Here is a 19,430-nt window from a genome sequence, read left to right on the forward strand (position 1 = left end):
AGAAATTTCCTGAACCATGCCATGGTGGGGTACCTGATTGATTTCATTGGGATGTTGCATTAATTTTCATAGTTTCTTGGCTTCAATTCATTTTTTTTTTCGTTTATTTAATTGTAAGACGTAGCATAAAATCCACTAACTATGACATGACGGAACCTTAATTTATTGTGTCTTGGCCAAGTACCCACCTAGTGGTTCAAGCGCTTATCTGTTTTTTTGGGGTAGTGAATGCAGTTTTTACTATTTATTGACTCTTAAATTCATATTTTAAAGTAGTTTATTTAAAATGCAAGGATTAATCAACAAACTATGACATGATGGGAGACCCACCTAAAATTTCATTAGGCTTGTTTTTTTTTGGGGGGGGTGTTGCATGCCGTTTTTACAGTTTCTCAGCTAATTATCCATCTAAAATGACAGGGGTTCAGGCACTTATCCCTGGTTTATTTTGGGGTGTTGCATAAGTTTTTACTATTTCTCAGCCAACTACCCATCTCTAAGTTCATAGGTTCAGACACTTGTCCCTGTTTTTTCGAGGTGTTGAATGCAATTTTTACTGTTTCTTGGCTTTTGAATTCTTATTTTTTAAGAGATGTATATAAAATGCAAGAATTGATGTAAAATGTACTATCTATGCAATGGTAGACTAATAACGATTCATATAAAATCCTCTAAATATGCCTTGATGGGTTTCTAGTGTTCTACATTTACTATTGGCAATAACTGACTCAGGTCTAGCAGACTAGCAATGGTTTAATGGTAGTACCTATGTATGGAACGTCTCTTATTTCAAGGTTTTAGACATTTATCCTTAGAAGGCCCCATTTTTTTGGGGGGGGGGGGGGGGGGTTGCATGAAGTTTTTTTATTCATTCTTGGCTTTTAAATTCATATTTTTCAGGAGGTGTAATTATAATACTTAATATGTAATTGACAAAATATGCAATGGGCAGTGTATAGTGTGCTGCAGTTACTCCTACAACTAAAGAGAATACCTACAATAGCTCAGGTAGAACAAAGAAGCAAAGGGATCCAGAAAATACAACTGTCTCCTATTTCAGTATTTTAGACAGATTTTTTCGAAAGATCTCTTTTTAGGATTTGAGAAACACAAAAGAGTGACAACTTAAACACAAGTGGTCCATCAAGTCTGCCTATTCTTGATTTTTTTTTGAGTATAGGGCTTTGTTTGCCCCAAGCATGTTTACGTTCGCTTAACTGCTGGAAGTCTGTTCCAAGCACCAACTACTCCTTTAGTAAAATAATACTTTCAAAGGCTAGTTCTGAACATTCCTCCTTTAGCTTGAGGTGATGGCTCCGGTTCTTGATCTTAGCTTCATATTAAAATTACCTCCCCTTACCTTCACGCACAACACTTACACATGCCTATTATAGTTGAATGCGTTTATCTTGGCTTTTAAATTAATGATTTTTAAAAAGGTATTTTTAAATGCAAGAACTAATTTATGATACAGTAGTATGATACAATTTGTTGCATTTATGACTAGGGGAAAAAACTTGTTCAGGTAGAAGATAGGAGCAAAGGGATCCTGGAAATTTAATGTTACCACCTAATGTATATAACTGTCTCTTAGTTCAGGGTTGTATGGTGTTTAATGCATTTTTTTTTTATATTTATTGGTTCATTTTGGCTTTAGAATGACTATTTTTAAAGATCCGGTATAATGTGCAGTAGTCAATATACCGTAATGGGGGTTGTAGTTTGTTGCATTACTATTGCTATGTAGAATACCTAGCTCAGGTATAGCACAGGAACAAGGGGACCCTGGAAATTTGATGTCGCCACCTATCTATAACAAAGAAAAACAATTGACGCAGAAAAACTTGATAGCATGTAGAACTGATGAATTCCTGTTTAGTAATATTAGTGTTAATTACTTTAGTTTTATAAATATATATCTATTTATTTTTCATTTGTTTTACTTATAAAGCTTCTGTCTGCTTTGTAATGCAGTGACAATGTCATGATGGGATTGTGCTGTGCATTATGTATCACTACCAAAGGGTATAATGATCTCAGGTATAATAAAGGAGAAAAGTGACCCTGAAAAGTTAGCGTTAGCACCTATGTTTTATATAATTGTAGGCAATGATTTAGGCAATCAACTGGGTGCCAACATAGACCAGAAATTGTGTTCAGAAATGTAGTTCCTATAGGGTGGAAAATCTTGAAGACGCTACTAAGAGCCATTTAGTGGCTGGTAAGATGGAAGGTTTCTTGTGTAGTATTCATTAATTTAGTTAATAATTAATGTTTCATTACTTTTGGATCGACGTAAGAGTCTGGTGATATCAGAACTAGTTGTTGGAGAAGTTTAGGCAATGAGATATCCAATCTCACCTATTCTGTTGGTTTAGTTTGTTGTTGGTTTTACACTTCCCCTCTCATCTACGTATAATGTATCTAGGAGAGCTTGTCCCGTTTTCAGTTGCTCATCTCATACCTGGAATGTCAAGTTTGGCATGCATCGTCCATCCATCTGGCAGAAATGATACACAGTATTTTATATCTGTTTTCTTAGCCATGAATGTGGTGATGCCTCCAACCCCAGTTGCTGGGGCATTGATCTACTATTCTAAACTTTTTCCAAATGGAAGTGTCTGTAACCCGCTGTGAAAACCCATGTGGCACGCAATAAGTTTATTGTTGTCCAATCCTTGATGCAGATGTTACCGGGTTATATACATGCATAAATGTGCCACAAATGTATACATGAACTGTACATTTGAAACAGAGCTAAACAGTATTTTAGATTGGCAATAAAAATTACACAATAATCTGACTTTGCCTTTTTTTTAGCCTTGAAGCCCCACTCATAACTGATATTTCAGTCCTGGTAAATGCTGTCAAGTTGAATCCTAAACTGACCCATCATTTCTCCAATGGACTGCATTTGCCAGATATTTATGCTATAATTACAGGCTCCCTCCACCTTGAAATCTCCCTTAACCTTGAGAGTAATGCAAAAAAAAATCTTTATTGAAGGAATAAGGCCTAGATAAAAAGGCCATCGTGCAGATGTAGAATTGGGAGCGCAAGGCTTTAGTGTCACAGGCCCTGTGATACATTATTGTTTCTAGATGGACTGACTCTTTAATGTTGCCTTCCGACCATAGTCTTGGCTTGAATGAGACTTCAGGCTTAATGGCCACCTTAGGTGTATAGATCTAGGATGTCAAGGTTGTTGCTCCCACCAGCTCTGTGAGCATTAGAATCCAAACCGTAATTTAGCTTGCCAGTTCATACCAAAAACTGAAATACTGGTTCAGGGTGGACTGAAACTTTAAATTTTCCTCTTGGCCATAGCCAGGGCTTTGAATGAGACCCAGGTATAATCGCCGATGTAGGTGTGTAGATCATGGAGCCCAAACTGCTGCACACACGGGCCCTGTGATACATTAAAATCCAACCAGTAATTTAGCTTGGCAGTTCCCAATAAAAACTGAAATATTGTTTCTGGATGGACTGACCCTTTAAATTCGATTTCTGTCTGGGCTTAGCATCTCCTGACTAAGTATGCCCCCTCCTGGCGCTGGGTACCTTGTGCTGTTTTTCGGTGCCTTGGCCCTAGCTTGTTGTGTGGAACTTTAATTTGATTGCTGGCCTGTTTGATTGAGTAGTGGAACATGATTAATGTCCCGAGGTCAGGTTTACACAGCCATTAACAGATGTTGAACGCTGCTCTGTGCGCAGTAGGTCTCTTCCTCACACTTACTGCAATTTGCTCCGATCCGCAAAAAACTGGAACAAAGGACAGACTTTAGCCACTGACAGGTGTCAGAAGTGAGGACTCCACGGCCACTCACAACTGTAACCTGATCAGAAGATGACAAGATGGCACTCGCTGTGTACCAGCTGTTCCTGCCAAAGCAACAGTCACCCTGATTTCTCCAATCAGTGCTCCATTTTTTTTTTCTTTTTTGTAATTAGTATGTAGCACAGCATATCCACTTTACAACAGATGTTAAATACTTATAGGCTTAAGCAGCTGTCAGGATTAGGTGTTAACCCTTGCCATTTTGGGTGGGCCTAAAACTATCAGCACTTGGGGAAGAAAAAAAAAACATATTCCCAAATCCATCATAGGAGACAAAGATGTAACATCTGTACCAGTGACGCATCAGGCTTCGTCTTATAGTGGGGATGACCAGTCTCTGGTCATATAGCTAGCAAGGACTTGTAATTCTATAATGTTTTTTGGGGGGATTTACCAACAGGTGGGCTTGGTGAGCCTTCCTTTGCTTTAAATTGCTAAAAGGCGCCAGTCAAAATATATATTTTAGTATCTTTAGTATATTTAGTATCCTAGTATCCTATGGGCAAGCATGAAAATAAGTTGTTGGAAAGACAGGTTTGTCCAGTTTTGGGTCAAAATTAGCATATATGGGCATTGTGGATGACTGTATTGGGGAACTGCAAGTGCCAGCATACCGATATATCAAGTGTATCTACTACTAATGGCTATGTAAGTTAACAGCACTTGGGGGCACAAGCTACTGAAAATATGGGGGAAAAAATTAGAGGATTGAGAACTGGACATGGGCTGTCAACCTGAGACATGTTGTTACATGGGAAGAGCTTATTTACTAAAGCACACTTTTTTTTTTTTTTTTTTTTTTTTTTTTAGGTTCTGAATTAATATTTTTAGGTCCAGAGTGTTAATTTATTATTTCATACATTTAACTAACATAGTTACTATTACAATGATTAAAGCACTATTATGCATTTAATTAATACATTTCAAGCATTCAATCCTATTCCCTTTGTTTTCTTGTAATTGAGTGTTTGGAATAAGCACGTTTACAGGTAACAGGAAAAAAATACACCTTTTCCTGAATTACCTATATACAATTCTGTCCCTGTCTGTACTCATTATTTCAAAAAGAAATTTGTTACATTAGATCGTTGTCACAAATTTGTTCCACAAAACCAGCTAAATTATTACTAATATACTCTATGCAAAATTAATTTGTCAACTAGTGTTCCAAAAATCAAACTCATCCTTTGACAATTCAGTCTGTTGGCAAAAAAAAAAATATATATTTTATTTTCCTCAATAGTATTTCCTTTTTTTTTTTTTAAATAATTTATTCGTTACAGTAAAGTAAATGATTTCAGCAGATGAGTCAAAAACACTTGGTCACCACTGAGTCATGCTAGAACATTTCAGTACAATAAATTCTAAGTTACTTTTTTTTTTTGCTTAATATGAACTAATTATTATAGTTAATAATGTGCAGGCTTAAATTGATATAAAATCCTAAATAAAATGATCCTAAATAATAGCTTTGAATTTTTTTTTTTTTAAATGGCATAATTGGCAAAGTACATAGTTCACTATGGGTAAGTAGCGTGCACCAAGCCACTCAGAAGCCAGCTTTCAACAGCCTAGGGTGTGGGCCACTGGTAAAAGACAAATTCTGATTGGTTGCTAAGGGCTTCTGCACATCATCATTGCACTGTGCCAAAAATGGCAGTTTGCAGTGCACTTATAATGTAACATTTTCTCAGCCCTGTAAATAAAAAACATATTATTGTAGTGTATGAGTTATTGCACAATTTGGAACCCTGCCACACACGCACAAAGCATAGGTCTGTTAATAAGCTGTGACGGCCATTTAAAGTGGTGCGTTAGAATCAGTTACTTGTTTGGGGGAATAAATGCTAACAACTATAAAATTCAGCATTTCGGTGCCACAGTATCTACAGTCATTAAATTGTTAAATGGATCCATTAAAGGAAAAGTGTCACCGCTCTGATCTTTATTTTTAGTAGTTGTGTTTAGAAGCTTTCACAAGCTGGCGTAAAATACTGCCCCTGTCGCACCTACTCTTTACTCTGCACGTTAGGGGTTAATGCGCTGAATCAACTTTTTCTGTACTTCTTTCAGCAGTTCCAGAATAAATATTTGGTGAAACTTTGCAGCTCAATCATTACTTGACAGTATAGAAAAACACTTTTTTAAACCAAATTCATGATGTGGGACTTTAAAAAAAAAAATTCCCGATGGAATTAATTAGCAATTACACTTCGCTGCAGAAGTGAATGAACCATTGGCTGAAATTGCTCACAGAGCTAAATGCAATCAGCTTAATTATTGCATTTGATATTAAAGATTTTTTTTTTAACTGTATTTGTTTATTTTAGGGTTGATATATTAAAGGAGTAGAGTCTTTTCATTAAGCAAATTCCCTGATTTCTTTTTTTTTTTAATCTCCCTTGCTCACAACTGGGTATTCAAAGTAAACATCGATTCAGCTTCTTTGCTAAACTAAGTGAACAGTCTTTACTACTTTATTTGTTTTGTTTTTTTATCTTTTGAAAATTCTTTTTATGATATATTTATGAAGTAAATACAAAGACAAGAAAACAAAGTACAGTCTTTATTAGGAAAATCATTCCCATTGCATTGTAGTATTAGGAACAACATTATAGATCCATCTCCATATTCCGAATTAAGATAAATATTAACAATTGAAGCAATTCTCCTTAACTAACCAAAACTCTTAGAGAAGTTAAAAGCAGAAGTAATAAAAAAAAAAAAAAAAAATTACTATTTACATTTTATATGTTTTTACTGTTTTTGTTCTTTGTTTCAGAACCTCCTAAAATACAAATGTATTCAATTACTTGAATACACTGTTCATCTTTGAAATGCATGCTGTCTTTTGGTTTCTGAGATTTTTTTTTTTAACAGTTGAATAAATATTTTCCAACATTTTGTTATGTACTTTTATTTTTATCATACAAATGCCTGCATTTTTTGCTGCATTATTACATTAATATTAATGTCAATCTTCTCAGTTCTCAGCTTATCTGTCTCAATGAAGGTATATTTAAAGTAAACTCTGAACTATATTTTTTATTATATAGTGGCAAGTAAAAAATATTTATCAATAATAATAATAATAATAATATCTATAGTGTTGACAGTTTAAACTTTGTATAGTAAATAAAGTAATATAATAAAACATTATATTATAGCAAAAAATTTGGAAACCAAAAATGTATGAGTATAGTGCGTAAAATAGCAAGGGTTGTGTCTTATTGCCCTAGGTTGTAAATGGCTGTTACATGGTAAGACAGCTTTAAAACAATAGTATTTTAGGGGCCAGTATAATTTTATACGATGAAAAGATCATAAAATTTTCCTTTTTTTTTTTACTCTTATGTGGAGCGCATCAAAAATAGGTTAATGGCCCACTAAATCTTAAATTGGAGATTGTGTTGTATTGTTTGCCCGTGGAAAAAAAAAGAAAAAAAAGTAAATTTGTTAAATTACAATTGCACACATAAAATTCCTTTTTTTGTATTTATATTTAATGGCTTCTGTGTATTTTGGCAAAGTTGCCCTAGAACATCAATAATAAGTTGCCCAAGAACATCAATAATAAAATTGTTATATTATATCGTTTTTTAATGTGCGTGTGTGTGTGTGTATATGCCTATATATATATATATATATATATATATATATATATATATATATATATATATATAACCCTAATGTATCAGATAATCGCCATAACCCTACCCATTATGTGTTAGATGCATGTTTACTTAATAATAGTGAATCGGTTCTTATGTTTGAAGAGGTTGGTACTTGAATTGACTGACCTCTAATTTAGTGGTTATGTGTAGAGATGTATACTTGGAACACTTCTGTTATCTAATCAAAACTCGTGTTTTTCCTCTTTCTGCAGTTTACTGAGTGAAAGTGAGAAACGTCCTTTCGTTGAGGAGGCCGAGCGGCTGCGGGTTCAGCACAAGAAAGATCACCCTGATTACAAGTACCAACCTCGCCGGAGAAAGAGTGTAAAAGCTGGCCAGAGCGACTCGGACTCCGGGGCTGAGCTTGGTCACCACCCTGGATCTCAGATGTACAAGTCTGACTCTGGATTAGGAGGGATGGGAGATGGACATATGCATGGAGATCATGCAGGTATTGTACCACAATTCTTAGTTGATGCTTTAATGAACTTGAAGGGTAGCTGTTCGGATTGTCATGTAGGAACACTAGGTCAATGCCAATGGCAGTACATAAAACAGCATATACATGGTTTCCTGTTAGAGGGGCTGTCCATATTTTTGAAACTGTCAACCCACACGTAACCTCTTTCTTTAAGCTAAGAAGTAGACATCGTAGGTTGTAGGAATCGCACGTTCCCCAGTTCTCAGCCATGTGCTTATCAGTTGACCAGACGAGCTTCCCCGGTGAGGGTAATGTTATAGGTCAACAGGAAAGGCATTGTGCCCCCTATTGACTCACTGGCTAAGCCCTAGACCATTACCGCTGTGATGATGACCTCTGATAACCTTAGTGGTAAAAGGTTACCAAACTTACATTTTATGATATCAAGAAGGCCAACCAGTCAAGCTTCTGCCATGGTTATGTCATTGCAACACCACGGCATGGGAAGATGGAGGTTTGTTCCCGCATCTCCCAACAACTGTCTATACAGCTTAGTTGAATTAATTCATTTTTTTTAAACCATAAGGAAATTGTGTTGTAGAAATATTTCAACAAGTGAAGCATTTGAATACTAATTGCCTCAAAATCTTCAAAATCTCTGTGTTTAAGTATGAGCTCATACAGGTCCTTCATCCAAAGTTGGCAAGGGAGGGAATAGGAGGCAATGCACCCTACTCCAAAAAATAAATAAAATCAAAGTTTTGATTTTTAGATATACTTTAATGTCCCATTTCAAACGCACACACCCCTTAAACTTTCTTAAAGTATAACTAAAGGCAAGATTTTGGATGGAGAGGGATTAGAACACCTGTCAAGTTTTTATTGATGGCTGTGCCCCCCCTGTAAGGGAGTTTTGCCCCCTCTATTAGTGCTGTTTACCCCCATCACCAAAAGTGAAAGAAAATCCCTTCTTTTGAGTTGTCTCCAGAACAGGAATCAAGGGGAAGTCTTCAATGGGGACACTAGTTCTGGTGACAGCCCTCAATTTCAAGGAATTTCTTCTAACCTCCAGTTTTGGCTATTGAACAGGAAGTAAAAGGACATCTCCCCAATAGAGTACAAGTGGTATTAAAAAACCAAATAGGTGTTATAACCCTTCGTTACTCTATACAAGCCGGAAACAAAAACTATAAATCTACTATGCTCACCTTCTGGAAAGTCTTTGAAGACAGCTCTACCTACATTAGTAATTTCATTTGGGTGGAAAATATGTCTAACTATCCAATATAAAAGGTAAATGAATCTGAGTATGGTAGTCATAAAAAATACCATGGTCAGTTCATTAGTGACTAGTTGGTAGTCACTTAAAGTCAGTTGGTAGCCATCCTCTTGTGAGCTGCAACAGCCAGCTATGTAAAAGAAGCTTTTTCGGTTTTCCTTGACCAACAAAGTATAAATGAGTTAAACTTATAAACAGCATTTTTTAGCTTAGTGGACCTATTTAATAGTAATCAGATAGCCCAATTCCAGTAAGCTGAGATAGCCACTGCCAGCAGCTATTAGTGTCTAAAATATTTGCTTAGCCGCAAACCCAGGAGACAAAACTTTCCAGGAACAAATTCTCGGGATGCCTCTAACGTTCTTGATCTTATGAAGTTAATTTGCGCAAATCTTGTGGAAATTGGGTCCAGTCTTGAAAATATTATGTCTTTTAAATTATATTTTTTATGATTTCTGATTTATTTTTTCCCCCCTTGTATGAAAGAATTCAATTTTGTCATTTACAGTCCAGCTTCTATTTGATTATTTTGAAATATAGGTTTGTGACCACCCTTTTAACTGAGTTATAGCTAATTCTATACTTACTGCTTGGCGGATCCAATATACAACCACTAGGGGCACTCACTGATGTTATTTAAATAAACCGAATGTTCCATATGTCGTTTGTTAGCCATGTTAACAATTTTTGCATAAAAATAATCCATTTGTTTAACATGGACTATGTATTTTACTAAATAAACAGGAAGTGAAAAAGTAATTACTTATTCAAATATTTCTTTTTCAATATGTAGTACAATGTCATGTCTAAATGTAATTTCCTTTTTATGCTCTTAGGTCAAAATCATGGTCCTCCAACTCCACCGACCACCCCAAAGACAGACCTTCACCATGGTGGTAAACAAGAGCTGAAGCATGAAGGACGGAGGATGTTGGAAAATGGGAGACAGAACATTGACTTCAGTAATGTGGACATTAACGAGCTGAGCAGTGAGGTGATCAACAACATTGAGGCTTTCGACGTTCATGAGTTTGACCAATACTTGCCACTGAATGGGCATGGAGCTATTCCAGCTGATCATGGGCAAAACTCTACAGTTCCACCTTATGGAGCACCCTATACACATGCAGCTGGAACCACGCAACCACCTGTCTGGTCACACAAAAGTCCTTCAACTTCCTCCTCTTCTCCAGAGTCTGGTCAACAGAGGCCTCACATCAAGACAGAGCAATTGAGTCCTAGTCATTACAGTGACCAGTCCCATGGGTCGCCTGCTCACTCTGACTACAGCTCCTATAGTGCCCAGGCATGTACTACAACTGTGCCTAGCTCTACGGTACCAAATTCTTTCCCCAGCTCTCAGTGTGACTACACAGACCTTCCAAGCTCCAACTACTACAATCCCTACTCTGGCTATCCATCTAGCTTGTACCAATACCCATATTTCCATTCCTCCCGGCGCCCCTATGCCACACCTATCCTCAACAGTCTGTCCATTCCACCCTCACACAGTCCTAATTCCAACTGGGACCAACCAGTTTACACAACTTTGACAAGGCCTTAAACACAAGAGTTTTTTTTTTATTACATATCTATGTCTGATTGTTAACGTCTTCCAAAACATGTGCACTATAGACAGAATGTACAGATAGAAGGCACCATGCCAGTTCCTTTACAAGTGCCTGCTGAAAACCTGAGGACGTTTATGTTATACTGGGGGCCTTTCCTCAAGACATCTCTGAAAAAAATTGTATTGTGAAACACAAGATTGCAGAAAGGGCCGTTTTCGAACTGTGACATGGTCTACAATGAAGGATGGACCTCCGACTACCAAATGAGGACAGAGTTTCTCTTGGCACAATTAAGAGGTGCCGCCAACATTTTGAAGTTTTTCAGATTGACCAACCATTAAGAATGTGCTTTTGACCAATTAACCCAGTTCTAACATTTCAATTTCATTGTGTACTTCATCTGCTGGAGAAGAGGGTCAGTTTTGGAGTCAACACGTTATGCTCCACTGGCATTTTCTTTTTTTATCTCTATAAAGTTGATGCAACAGCATTATTCAGAGCTGAAGACTTAATGGATGTCCATAATTCCACATTTCAAAAAATTCCCTTTAGAACAATAATACTGCCGTGATTTAGAAAAAAATATAATATATATGAAATGGACTAGAGGAGGGAAAAAAAACTATTTAACCGTTATCATGTTTATGTGTCTCAGGCTTGGACTACAAACTGTATTTTTCAACATTTTCTTCTGAGCAATGTTTGGCTGTAATTAACTTTTTTTTCAAATGTTCTTATAGTTCTGTTAAATATATTATATATATAAATATATTTATGTGCCATATATTATAAGTGATTAATTACTTTATTGTTTAAAAAAAATGGGAACAGAAAAAAAAAACAGAAAATAGGAATAGAGGATTGCTGTTTATTTATTTTTATTTTTTGTTGGTTTGGTCACTCGATTCCGTACTTGAAAGGTGGCCTAAGGCCAACAAACTTATAATATCTGGCCGGTGAACATTTGTTCAAATAATATATTAGTAAAATATCGATTTGATGGTAATTTTTGACATAATTATATTTGTCACACAATTTTAAAAACAATTTCACCCAGCCTAACAGGGACCAGATTCTTACCATTAAGCTAAGACACTAAACTGATACTTTGCTTTCCTTTTTTTTTTTAACTATTTTTTTTTTTTTTTTTTACTAATATCTGTTTACGTTACTGTTCCCTTTCATTGTATGCTGAGCATATAATAAATTCTATTTTATGGTAACTTGTGCCTTTTTTAAAAATATTGAAAAAAAAACTTTGTAAATTTGAAAAAAAAAAAGAAATTATTTTTGTTTCTACAGTTCTTACTATTTTCTAAAGAAAAAAATTGTGTCTTTGGATCAGATCTTCCTGTTTACGCATTTAAACAAAAATACTTTTTGTTTTCTGCAAATTCTATTTTTCTGTTTAAAGTGTGAATGATTCCATTTGTATGGTATGTTGCCGCTTTTTTTTTTTTTTTAATTAAGCGAAGCTAACTTTTGTATATGCTATGTTCAAGAAAATTAAAAATGGCTTTTTTTCAAAACTGATATGGCTTAATTTTTTTGTTTTAAATTTCGTATTGGTATGTATCAATTTGTAGTTTACTGGCAAATTCATGTATTGAGTCTACAAATCAATAATACACTCACTAATGCCCTTTCACCTGTGTATTTACCACTGCGCTTCCAGCAAAAGAACCCTTCCCCACTAAGCAGCCACTTAAAATAATGTGAAATTTCTGTGTATTTGTTCCTATTATAATAATTATTATATATTGAGTCTGCAGTAGGGCTGAATATATATATATATTTATTTTTTTCCTACTAATTTTTTTTACATGAGCTTTCATCATAATTTGACCAAATTCTCATTTTTGTTATGTCGCGTGGTCCCTTTAGCCGTCATAGACGCAGATCAATTTTTAAGTACTACTGTGAAGCCATAAGACTGAGACCAGCCCCGTCTAACTCAAGTCTTCGTAAATGTGGAAAGTATTTGTCAAGTTGCCTTATTTACTGAAGATGTGGCAGAGAGCGCAGACTAAAATCTATTTAGACACTTTTCGTCTCGGTCTTATTTGCTTTGGAATAAAGATGTTTGAATTGCCATACTAATATAGGAGATGGATTTTCTCTGTTTAAGCACACCTTATATATAAAAATACACAGTGACACACTTAAGGTAAAAGGCCTTAAGGGGGAAACCAGATTGGATTCCATAGAGGCATACCTATTTTTAGTTATAGTAGTAATTACCTGAAAGTGATTGTAAAGGATCGTGTTTTTTTAAAAAATAACAAACATATCATACTTACCTCCACTATGCAGCTCGTTTTGCACAGAGTGGCCCCCAAACATCCTCTTCTAGGGTCCCCCGGCGGCTCCTCCCCGCATCGTATAACTACAGGGGAGAAGTGCTCTCCCAAGGGGGTTACCTTGCGGGCGCGCTCCCAAGTCCAGCATTTGCGTCCACAGACATGAATGCCGGGTTTGGACCCGGCACCCACATCATTGGATTTGATTGACAGCAGCGGGAGCCAATGACTGCGCTGCTATCAATCTATCCAATAGATCCTGGACCCCATGGAGAGAGGGACAGCACATCCCCACCGAAGAGATGAAGGGGCTCAGGTAAGTAAAATGGGGGGGACTGGGCGGCCGGTGACTGCCAGGTGTTTTTTTACCTTAATGCATAGGATGCATTAAGGTGAAAAAACACAAAGGTTTACAACCCCTTGAAAGTACTTTTTTGACATGGCTTCATATGTATTAGCAAAAGCGCCCTCTAGTGGTCATTTGTATATCGGGGAATGTAATCAATGGTTTCTACTTATAGATGGCTGAGATAAGCTCAGTTAGCCTTAAAATATTCTTCTGAGCCTAGAAGTATGGGAGCAACCATTGGTTTAATTTTTTTTTTAAGGTGCAATCCTGTTACCATCTTTACTTTGCGACCCAGTAATTCTCTAATTGGAAACAAGCATGCAGGCAGTGAAATCCAAAAAGGTCAAATCTCCTGTCCTGCATACTTGCTTCAGGTTAGTTACGCAATAGATCAGAATGATCGGCTTTGGGGTCTGTACCGTCAGAAATAAATACTGTATATATTTATAAAAACAAAGGTAGTGTACCGGGGGGTCACTCATTTAAATATATAATATATTTGGGATGGTGGCAACAACAAATGGAGTTCTTTTATTCTCCATTAATGGTTCTCTTTAGATGATTTAATAACAAAGGTAGCTCCCATATTTCTGCCAAGTTCCCTTTAAGCTGGCCTTGGACATCAGATCACGGTTGAGCGCACAAGAATGACCCAACCATATCAAGATGCCATTTGACCCAACTTTATCTCTGAACGGGAATGCTCAGGCTGCCCATAGATGTGGCAAAGTTGACTTGTCTGTCTTAAAACTGTAAATTATTTAGTTAATTAGCCTTTTAGTGCTGCACCCCAAATTGAACATGTTTACATTTCTGAAAGGGTCTACAACCCATACAAATGGTGTTTTTTTCATGGCACAACAAGAGAATATGTAGTTAAAAAAATACAAAATAGATTACAAAAATTATTTTGTTTTTAAAGGGACAAGTATTACAATTTAAATTGTTCGATACATGAATTGTTCCCAAAAGGGTTCTTATATCGGTGCTCAAACCAGTAAAGTAATATACTTTATACCTAATTTCTTCCGCACACTCAACGCATTTCTTGGATTTGTGTGCGAAATAAATTTAAGGTTTGGGCACCGATATAAGAAACTTTTTTGGGAACAATTCATGTATTGAACAATGTAAATTTTAACACTTGTCCCCTTTTTAAAACATAATTATTTTTGTAACAAATTTTGTATTTTTTAACTACATATTCTCTTGTTGTGCCGTGAAAATTCTGCCATTCGTATCGGTTTTTAGACCCTTCAGAAATGTAAACATGTCTTAAAACTGTGTTGGGATTCTCCATTGGGAAATCAAGTACTGGCTAAGGCAATGGGGTTGATTTACTAAAGGCAAATGGAGTGTGCACCTTGTAAAGTACAGTTTTTCCAGAGCTTTGTAAATGAGCAGAAGCTCTGCTGACCTCCATCATCCAATCATGTGCAAGCAAAAATGCAGTTTTTCTTATTTTCCTTACGTGTGATTGGGTATTCTTTGCAATGTGAAGAGTTATCTCATTTACTAAGTTCTGGAGCTACTGCATCTATTGCCTTTAGTATATCAACCCGAATAACTGCATCGGACAGGCGATATTGGAAATGAGCTGAATTAAAAGTTCTAATTCACCTGAAAATTTGGTTAAAAAAAAAAAGTCAGCAATTTTTGGCATTTTGGCCAAATGCATTGTAGTCCATAGACAAACAAAAATTTAAGTAGTTATTGGTAATTAGTTTGTTTTAGGTGCAATGGCTTAAATGACATAGCGCCCTTTCACATGGACACTCCACTCACCCCTATGGATTGGCGGATGTCAGCTGTGACATGTCCACTGACACCCGCCCCTATCCGATTCGATCCTGTCCGCCAAATCCAGACAGATGGTGACCCTATTTTCCATCCGTTTGGCAGATAGGATTGGATGAAAAATAGACAAGCGGTCCGTTTTCATCTGATCTCCCTATAGAGGAGAGCGGGGCTCTGACTGGCCCGTCTCTGCACAGTGAGCGGAGACGGACCTGTTATCAGCGAGGATCAACGGATCGGTCCCTGCTGAGCAAAGCAAAGTCCGCCAAGTGTGGCCTGTGTGAAAGGACCCTTATGAGGATTGCTCCTCAGCCAAAAAAAAAAGAGTGCACAAGAACAAAGTGAAAAAATTTATGCAAAAGTATACAAACAATCAAATACACATACAAAAAAAAAACTACAAATACAAAAAACAAAAAATACAAAATGTCCGACGGCAAATGTTCGATGTGAGCGTGTTGTCAGAAATTCTGACCGTGTGTATGTTCCATCAGACATTTGCTGTCGGAATTTCTGTTCGAGAGCAGGTTCTCATATTTTCCAAAAAAAGAAAACGTTTTTGGAAATTCAGATTGTGTGTACGTAATTCCGACGCACAAAATTCCATGCATGCTCGGAATCAAGCAGAAGAGCCACACTGGCTATTGAACTTCATTTTTCTCGGCTTGCCGTATGCGTTGTACGTCAGCACGTTCTTGCCGATCGTAATTTCCAACAACATTTGTGTGACCGTGTGTATGCAAGACAAGTTTGAGCCAACATCTGTTGGAAATAAATCCACGGTTTTGTTCGATCGTGTGTACATAGCATTAGTAGAAATAAAAATAATAATGATTAAAAAAAAAAAGAAATAAAAAATGCCTGCTAAATAAAAAAAAAAAATTCTAAGCAAATTTTACCTAAGCAGCTCAATAACCAAAAATTGAGAGTTTCTAGAATGCTGACATTTTGTAATGTAAAATCAGGAATCAATTTTTTTGCTGAAATCAGTCCACTTACCCTAATCATCACCCACAACCCTTGACTTCACACAGAGAGCTACACTCAGGGACATTTGTGTATGACATTTGGCCGCTCTGACCTCCAGATGTCCGTTCTGTATTATCACTTACAGCTGCATTCTAATTGTTTAACAATTATTGCCAGTGAAAGGCACAAAACGTACGACGAGGACGGAGACGAATGAGATCCATTTCCTGTAGCGGACCCTATAGGGACAACACTTCCATTAAGATGTTACACTTTGTCCTCCAGGATGTTGTCTCCTGGTCGGCTGTGGAGGCCTTCTAACATATTACTCACGAGTGCGCCGATGACTTACATGACTGGGGTTTGGAACTTGTTTTGCAACTTTTCAGTTACTTTTCAGGAAGCAGAATTGATACACTTGGAATACAAAACTTTACCAAACTTCCTGAACACATGAAACTTGTTATTTTATTATGTGAAGGCCCTTTTGCTAAATTCTTTTCCCATAGCAAAACTCCAGGCAAAAGGCATAGCTGACACACACATGTTCACAGTTTTACTTGCCATTGATTTTGTACGCTGTGCAGCCAACCTTGTTGATTTACTAATACTGGAGAGTACACAATTTGGTGCAGCTGTGTATGATAGCCAATCAGCTTCTAACTTCAGCTTGTCCAACTAAGCTTTAGTAATAAAACCTGGAAGCTGATTGGTTTCTATGCAAAGCTGCACCATATTTTTCACTCTCCAGTTTTAGTAAATCTCCCCCCATATTTCATAGCTCCTAAGGCCGCGTACACACGGGCGGACTGTCTGACGGACTTGGTCCGCTGAAACGTGTTTCAGCGGACAGTCCGCTCGTGTGTGGGCTTCAGCGGACTTTTTCAGCGGACAGTCTGGCGGACTAAGTCTTTCGGAATTTCCGTAATATTGTCCGTCCAACTTTGGTTTCAGCGGACAATCCGCTCGTGAGTAGGCAAGTTGGACGGACTAAGTATGGCGCATGCTCAGAAAGGATTTACACGGCCGAAGGTTGCATTGCAGTGTATTGGACGTCGTATTTCTAGTCCCGTCGTACGCGCTGTACACATCATCGCGCAAGCTTTCAGCGGACTGTCTGTTCATCGTGTGTGGTCAAGTCCGTTCATTCAAAAGTAGGACGGACTGTCTGTCGGATTGTCTGACGGACTTAGTTGGCCAGACAGTCCGCCCGTGTGTACGCGGCCTAACTGTCTCTGATTTCGAGGGACTGTCCCTGATTTGGAGCAATGTCCCTCTGTCCCTCATTCCTCCTCATTTTGGTCTGATCTATATAGATCTATATAAAATGCACTTTTTATCTTTCAAAAAGTGTTTCCCAGTGCTAAACCTTTCATCTGATTTCTAAATTGTTGTATTTGTACATTTTAAAAGCCAATATAAAGGAATAGTAGTGGTAAAAAAAAAAGCCCTTGTGGATTTAATTTACCTTTTTTTTGGGTTAATTCTACTTTAAGGGGGTGTGGCAGGGGCGTGTCCTATGACTACATACATTTGTTAGTAGGTGTCCCTCATTCCCATCTCAAAATGTTGGGAGGTATGTATATTCCACAATATACAGGTAGACAGGTGGTAACTGTGTAAGCTCTGAGTCTCTCTTTTCAGAGCATAGGGCTCATGTACATGGATGTATTAAATTTATTCAGAAATACGCTGGATCTTGCTTCCAGAAGTTGCCATAAAAATCCAGCGTTAGGTTCCATTCACACCTGTGCATAGCGGTTTCAGGTAGAAAGTCGCGCAATTTTTCAGCGGTTTTTACCGCCTTTTTTCCCCACGATTTTGATGTATTTTGTCCCGATTTTGTACAGGTCAAAAGGTCACCAATGTAAAGAGTAGAAAAAAATGCCCAAATCTGCCTTAAAAAAAAAAGTTCCAGAACTTGTTTGAGCTCCAGGCTTTTTGGAGCCTCTGGCTTCAGGCATTTTTGAGTGGAGATGTGAACCATCTCCATAGAGAATAATTAATTTTTTTTCCCCTCCAGCATTTCTTAGCTTCGGGCTTCAAGCTACAAAACGCTTAGCTGTGAATGGGGCCTAAAAGACATATGTAAGGGCACAAAAGCTATTTATTTTTTTGCATGTAAACATGCACACTTAAGAGTTTATTTACTTTTACAACAAGAATGGATTTTAGGGGCGTGCACGCATTTACAGACTATTGAATGAGTAGACAAAGTGCTGAGACAAGGCCATCCAATGCCCAGGCCAAAGATTCCAAACTGTGCCCACCTCACATAATATGCAAGCTTAGGGAATCCTACACCCGGCCGTCACTTGCTTGTCAAAATCACTGCTCCTATCAGCCTTGCAACAGAAGAAAGGCGTCCCCAGTAAACCATTGTGCCCAAGGCAGCCAACCCTCCCGTCCACCTCTTTTCCCTGCCCTGCGTATACAGGTAATATTTCTAAATACACTTATTTCCAGGATTTAGCTATTTTTTTTTACATTTCTAAACGCAGCTCTTTATAAAATGCTAAATGCCGCCATGTGCATGGACATATATCTGCTGGAAAGAAAATGCTATAGGGATTTAGCATTTTTTTTTTGCATCCATGTGCAGTAGCCCATTTACAGAGCTGAAGACTACCTTCCTGCCCCCATATATGAACCAGCATGCATTGGTACTGTCACATGACAAGAAGGGGATAAGTCATGTGTTTTTCCATACAGAGAAAGTCACAGGGAGGAGAGAAGACCGGGCTTTAAAGCCCAATTCTGAAGAGCAGCCTAGAGCAGTGGTATTGAATTAAAATTCATGGAGATCCAATCAGTAAAATTTTCTTCCAGCAAAGGTCCGAATTGCATGTTTGTGCAATGACTCAGTTCCTTCCCATCACAGAGCCCTCATTTTATATTACAGTCTTGTTCTTACATCAGTGTCCTCAGTCTCCTGCACATCACAGTACTCCACTACACATCAGTTTCCCCTTCAAATTCAACCCCCCCCCCTTTACATCACCCCCTGCTTACATCTCCATCCCCCACAGCACTTGTACCTCTTTACATCCCCCCCACAGCACTTGTACCTCTTTACATCCCCCCCACAGCACTTGTACCTCTTTACATCCCCCCCACAGCACTTGTACCTCTTTACATCCCCCCACAGCACTTGCCCCTCTTTACATCCCCCCAGAGCACTTGCCTCTCTTTACATCCCCCCCCCACAGCACTTGCCCCTCTTTACATCACC

The 19,430-nt window shown here is 37.6% G+C and overlaps 1 protein-coding gene across 1 annotated transcript in view; it reads left to right on the forward strand.

The window, feature by feature from the left end:
- Positions 1 to 12,316, forward strand: part of SOX8 (SRY-box transcription factor 8) — a 13,844-nt gene extending 1,528 nt beyond the window's left edge. Inside the window, exons 2-3 of the mRNA XM_077449406.1 lie at positions 7,725 to 7,963; positions 10,049 to 12,316. Of these exons, the coding sequence (XP_077305532.1) occupies positions 7,725 to 7,963; positions 10,049 to 10,776 (967 nt within the window). The 3' untranslated portion in view covers positions 10,777 to 12,316. The remainder of the gene's footprint in view (positions 1 to 7,724; positions 7,964 to 10,048) is intronic.
- The last annotated feature ends 7,114 nt before the right edge of the window (positions 12,317 to 19,430 follow it).

This window comes from Lithobates pipiens, unplaced genomic scaffold (genome assembly GCF_037356315.1).
Source record: "Lithobates pipiens isolate NorthernLeopardFrog02 unplaced genomic scaffold, aLitPip1_a1.2 Scaffold_22, whole genome shotgun sequence".
In the NCBI taxonomy this organism is placed as follows: domain Eukaryota; kingdom Metazoa; phylum Chordata; class Amphibia; order Anura; family Ranidae; genus Lithobates; species Lithobates pipiens.